We start from the raw sequence: 6,310 nt of genomic DNA on the forward strand, positions 1-6,310 counted from the left end.
ATATATATATATATATATATATATATATATATATATATATATATATAATATATATATTATATTTCTTAAGTTTAATTCATTTATCCAATCTAACAACAAACCGCCAACCTCCACAAAATCCGACAATTTTTGTATGTATTGATAGTTGAAGCATTGTATGATTTACCAGTTTTCAGGAACATCAATGGACAAGTATTGGGCCACAATGTCACTTGGTGTCCTTCGCCTTATTTCCACTGTGGCGGGCTGCATTATGTGTAGAAGATTTGGTAGACGACCGCTTACGTTTGTATCCGGTAAGTGACATAATTAGCGAGTTGAAGTGATAATGGGCAAAATAACTCATGGAATAGATCCAACCCATTGGGATGAAATATCGTCGAGTGGCGAACATATTTACACAATTCGTCTATCTTTTGTTTGCTCTCGCTTCAAGCCATCATTCATATTGAAGATAATATGTATCAGCCCCCGTAGTATGGCTACGCATGATAGTCGCGACACGCGCGATAAAATTGAAACAAGCGGGCGCTATTGGGTATCTAAATTAGATCTGATTCAGACAGCCAATAAATAGCGCGCGCTTACTTCAATTTATCGCGCGCGTCGCGATTATCATGCGTAGCCATACTACGAGGGCTGAACGTAATAACGAGGTGACAGGTGATAGAGATGAACAAGAAGTGCTACGCTAATCCCAAGTAATGGGATACGGATCGATGAATGCATAAATTATTGAAAATGTAGGTCGTATAGTGCCATTATAGTACTCCAGAAATAGCCAAAAAAAAACATGCGTGTGTGTGTCTGGTACTGGAGTTGGATACAAATGGGACTTGATAAACATCCATTCACCTGATGATTCTAGCTGAGCAGCACTGATGATGACTGTGAACTATGCACAATGCGGGAATATGGAAAAACCTGTATATATTTAATAATAAACATTGTAATCCGTGATACCATGTGATACAAACTCCAGTATTTTTAATAAAAAAAATATTAAATGCGCGGAGGTCAAATACCTCCATATCACCTAATGGAAAATGACGATGAGGTCGGCGATGGAGCATACACACCTAAATAATGCATATTCATCTCGCCTTGAAGGCCCAAGTTAGTGAAGATGTCTATGGTCAGGGAATTCCACTTTCATTCAATGGGTGTTACGCCAAGATTTTCTAAGTAAAAAATATACTTATAAAATCATTGGTGTTATATGTATAGATTATTTATGTTATTATTATTTCCTTCTTTGGTGTTACGCGACGATTTTGCTTTTCGTATTTTTTTAATTGACAATTTACACGGCCGACCAAAGAGCAGACCTTTACTTTATATTCCATAAAGATTTTACTGCGTAACCAATATTATTATTTATTCATAAACCATAAGCAATATTTTACATATTTCAGCTGTGGGTTGCGGTTCTACCATGATAATACTTTCGGTGTATCTCTATTTCGTAAAGTATTGGAAAGATAATTCGATGCCGTTCCTATTCACATGGATACCAGTTGCGGCTATCTACGTGTTCATGATTGCATGTACTCTGGGCTACTTGATTATACCTTGGGTCATGATCGGCGAGGTTTATCCTACTCAGGTAGGTTTTTACCAACTACAATAGTGGAGTAAAATAAAAAAAGTCACAGTTTAGGTCGTGGAGTATTTTAGTACCCTAATAAAGCATCACATCACATGTGATCACACGACAAAAGTGCTTTTATCATCTGAGAATCATCACAAAATAATTGTCTTATTTTACTTTACTGCATGAAACACATAATGTTTATGTTTAATTTTATAACTCTCCTATTTAAGCATAAAAAGTTATTGACTAATTTCGTTCGAACAATCTTTAAACCTTTCTCCTGAAACGTTGTCATTTTACATATCTGGCCTTTTTACAACATAAGTGTGAATGTATGATGTGGTCGAAATCACAATCCATTTTTTGTAAATTGAATGGCTACAATACTTTTATCATTCCATTTGCCAATATATAAATATTTTACAATCTCAAAAATTTCCTAGATAATTTCGCTACGTATGCAAGTATAATTTTTCTCTTGTTTTGTTCAGATTCCCGGTTAGGAAATAAACTCTTCAAATTTTCTAAAACACGGTTAACAGTGCGGTCAATTTCGACCGAAGATAAAAAAAAAAAATTAACATTGTAAGGATTATAGTATATCTCTCATTTGCTTACTTGTAATTATTGGACTTTGATGATTTGTACCAATGTATTACACTAGCCTTATTCACCAAAGGCGATTTAATAATGAAAACTCATAAAGGTTTTCCACCTTTTTCAAATACATTAGCAACTTTTGCTGCTTATTCAAAGTGTGCTATATTCACAGGATCTAAAAAAGTGGAGTGAAATATCATAGGATGACTACCTATGATAAATACGAAACTATATTTCAAATAGATTTTTCAACATTCCCAATAACTCATTCCGTACAAATAGACTCTATACAGAAACTTGTTCAGTTTCATGAAATTTCAACCGTACTCCTTTTTACGTGAAGTTTTTGCCATAAATATCTTTTTTTAATAAACTTGCTAAATATACTTTTCAGGTTCGTGGTATAGTGGGTGGCATGACGACAATGGCCGCTCATCTTTCAGTGTTCTCGGTAGTGAAGACTTTCCCATTTTTGCGTCACGCGCTTTACGATTACGGTGTCTTCGGTCTCTACGGGGCATTATCTATAGCAGGTTAGTGTTGCTTCTATTCTAGCCCACTGTCTAAAAACTCATATAAATGATTGTTGGATCATTAGGAGGATATAATTTATATATAGGAGTATATTATTAGAAGTGTATTATAGTAACAGTAGAGCTACTTGTGAATGAGTTCATCTGGGGAAGTACTGTACCTATTTCTGCCGTCAAACACAATTGTGAGCATTACTGTGTTCGGGTTTTGAAGGATGAAATTACCGGCACACGAGACTTGTCAAGTCAAGAAATGCCGGGCTCGGTGGCAGTGGCCGACAGACTTTTTTTGATTGAATCACTCCAACATTAACTTCTTTCAAAGAATCTTTTCGAACCCTTATTACGAAATACGAAAATGTGTGACACGGTAAGGGTGCGTTTATTCGACACGAATTTCACCGCGCTTGCCGCTTATCGCCGCCGCGCAGCGATCGCGTGCACTTGTTCAGAGATCGAACTGTCATGGCAAAACCCGCTCTATTTATTTAGTATTTAAGTTTTAACTTAAATGAGAGGCTGGTTTGTCTTTGGTCTACGCGGTGACCGCTCGGTTGTATTATTCCGAGGAATTTAAACGTTGTTGCCTAATAAAAAGAATTCAATTTTCCCCTAAACTGTACGTACGTGTACGGCCGCACGAGATCTTTCTCGTCGTGTAACTGGGCGTTTAATCGTTTGCACGGTAAATAGTATGACAATTAGAATAGGGTTATTATAGGACTGGCATGTTATCTAGAACAAAAGTCCTAAAATTAAATAAACATCCGTTTGAAGTGTTATTAAAATACACCTTATATTTTCCAGGTATTGCATTTTTCTATATGTTTCTACCTGAAACGAAAGGCAGAACACTGCAGGAGATTGAAGACTACTTCAGTGGCAGGACCAAGACACTTAAGAAAGAAAGTATAGCTTCACAAGGAGCGTGAAAGCAACCGAAGTTTCTTGAAGTTAGTACAATAGAAGGTGCTGAGTTTGTCATCAGTACTTTAAAAAATTAAAACAGACTTCAGAATTGCAAATCGAAGACATACTAATAAATTTATATGTCTGGAGATAGAAGCTCCTGAAGTTGCTTCCAACCACTTACTTTATTAAATAGAGCAATGAAACTCAAATTTAATCTGTAAGAAATATTAAATAAAACCTATTTTGTACATATCATAATTTAATGCTTTGTAAAACATTATATGTATATAGTAAAAAATTAAGTATTGTTAGACTATTAAAAAAATCAAAGTACAACTTGATAGTGTTTTGCAACCCAGTTAAATTATTTTAATGTCTGTAGAATTGGGCCTTAGTAAAACGTATTTTTTAGAAAAGTATTATAGATTTATTAAATATGTGCCTATAGATTTTTATAATTGTATATAATAGACTAAATAAGGACATTTAAGTGAGCTGATTCCGCATGCACACAAACATGCGGTGTTCTTACGCAGTTACTACATACATAGGAGATGTTTGTTATTATTGATACAAATATCGAACCGACACAAAGAAAAGTTCTTCGATCCGGGTGGCAGCTCCGGTTTGTCGAAGTGGCTAGTTCAATTCCAGCTGGATCGAAAGAATGTTTGATTTTTTATGATTTCTTTACGTTTTGATCTTATATAGATGAGGATATTAGTAAATTTTAATGTAACGAAAATGCCTGGGACAATTTATATTGAGAACAAATTGTTTATACTTACTTGAAATCAAAATGAACCCAGTTGCTTTGTTCGGGTAAAATTTAACCCTTTGTATAAACTAACGAAGATTTATGTAGGTACTGTAGCTCTGTTAATTAAATCAACGTGATTAATGGTTATGTACGTATAGCAAAATAAATAATTCAATCCAATTCAAATTAGATTAACAAAGCGAACTATGGCCTACAACTTATTCTTAAAAGAAACCCTTACCCAGAAGTGGCACGTATATGGGTTGAATAGGTTATTCTTTTTTGTATAATTTAAGAAAATGTACACTTCAAATACATAAGTACTCGTAATAAGAGTGAATTAAAATACTAATAAATAGCTATCACTTAAACGTATACAGGTGTCCCAAAACTCAACGATAACCTGAGAACATGCTGTTGCCTAGTTTGTAACAACCCAGAAAAAAATATTTAAAAAATCAGAATCATGGCTTTTTTGTGATATAAGCATTTTAATGAAAAATATTGAAAATGTATGACCTGTACACCATTTTTAATTACTACAATTACCAATTTGCTAATTTTGCTGTTCCAGTTTTTGTAACGGTAACCTAAATAGCCCAGCTAATTAACACAATGCCAAAGAAAACCCGAATTGCTAAAGTTTCAGCACATAAATATAACAACAATGTATTTAATTTTAGCAGATTTTTTTTTCAAGGTAACTTTCACACCCCATACTGTAAAAAATATGTACCTAGACTGCCATGGCAACTCCTTACACACGCAACTAATCAAGATTCTAAAATGGTATAAAACCTTCCACGTCATGCTGCTTGGAAGAAAATTGTCTTGGTTTTTCTAAAAGGAGGCCAATTTAAAAAGGTTACCTTTTCTAAGTGAAAATGGCTTTCAGTGCCTCTAAGGTTAATTTAGGTTTGATATCCATGTCGGAGTTAGATTGACTAGTAAAAATGGTAAGTATGATTGAGTGAGGCAAACAGTCTCAAAATTCCACATTTCTCGACAGATATAGGAATTTAAATAAAAGTAATGAATAAATTATTATATTTTATTACAAACTACAGCAAGTGCTCAAACTGTTTTCTACCGGCATCAATACATGCATGGCAACGCCTTAAAAATGACCTTTTCACCAATCGTACAAATCGTCGTAAATTTATGTGTTGCACAGCTTCCGTGACTCTTCGTCGTAATTCGGCAACGTTTGATATAGGTGTTGTATAACTTTTTTCTTTCAGACAACCTCAGTAAAAAAGTCTATGGGGTTTAAATCTGAAGAACGTTTTCATTAAAATGCTTATATCACAAAAAACATGACTCCCATTTATCAAATATCATCCTGTTCTCAGGTTAACGTTGGGTTTTGGGACACCCTGTATATAGCTTTTCCTGATTGTACAAAGTAAACAAGGTACCTATGTATACGTACATTAATTAAATTTTTCACGATTATTATTGTTAAATTTTTATATCTTCGAATAGTTTGTCGATCAATAAAAAATAGACGATCAAAATGTTTCTAGTGCAAGCAATATACAATTATATAAAGCATTTGTGATAGTAATAGACAAAAAATTATATTATAGATACATAACGATGTAAATAGTCTGAATAAAGTTGTAAATATATATTTACTTCTAAATATGTTATAATAGTTGTTTTATTGACTTACATGCATTATCAAATAAAACAGATGTATCGTTTTGCACACACAAGTCTGCACCATCTCCAGAGGGCCTACCATAACCTTTCCAAAAACAATCTTAATTCAATGTGAGCATAAAGGAAGCTTATTATAATATTACTCATTTTCGTACCATGACAAACCTATCAACCAAGTAATGTATTATTGCTGAAGTGACTGAAGGAACGAATGATTTTCCAATATTGTCTATTCCTTACTAAAAG

At 33.8% G+C, this 6,310-nt stretch overlaps 1 protein-coding gene across 2 annotated transcripts in view; it reads left to right on the top strand.

Moving 5' to 3' along the window:
• LOC113236721 (facilitated trehalose transporter Tret1-like) overlaps positions 1–4,761 on the top strand; it is a 51,519-nt gene extending 46,758 nt beyond the window's left edge. Inside the window, exons 7-10 of one of the 2 annotated variants that reach the window (XM_026472881.1) lie at positions 170–296; positions 1,416–1,606; positions 2,589–2,727; positions 3,535–4,761. In XM_026472881.1, coding sequence (XP_026328666.1) covers positions 170–296; positions 1,416–1,606; positions 2,589–2,727; positions 3,535–3,659 — 582 coding nt within the window. In that variant the 3' untranslated portion in view covers positions 3,660–4,761. The remainder of the gene's footprint in view (positions 1–169; positions 297–1,415; positions 1,607–2,588; positions 2,728–3,534) is intronic. The other variant, XM_026472882.1, reaches the window with a different exon arrangement.
• Positions 4,762–6,310: the final 1,549 nt, after the last annotated feature.

This window comes from Hyposmocoma kahamanoa, unplaced genomic scaffold, assembly GCF_003589595.1.
Source record: "Hyposmocoma kahamanoa isolate Upper Pololo Valley unplaced genomic scaffold, ASM358959v1 92, whole genome shotgun sequence".
In the NCBI taxonomy this organism is placed as follows: Eukaryota; Metazoa; Arthropoda; class Insecta; order Lepidoptera; family Cosmopterigidae; genus Hyposmocoma; species Hyposmocoma kahamanoa.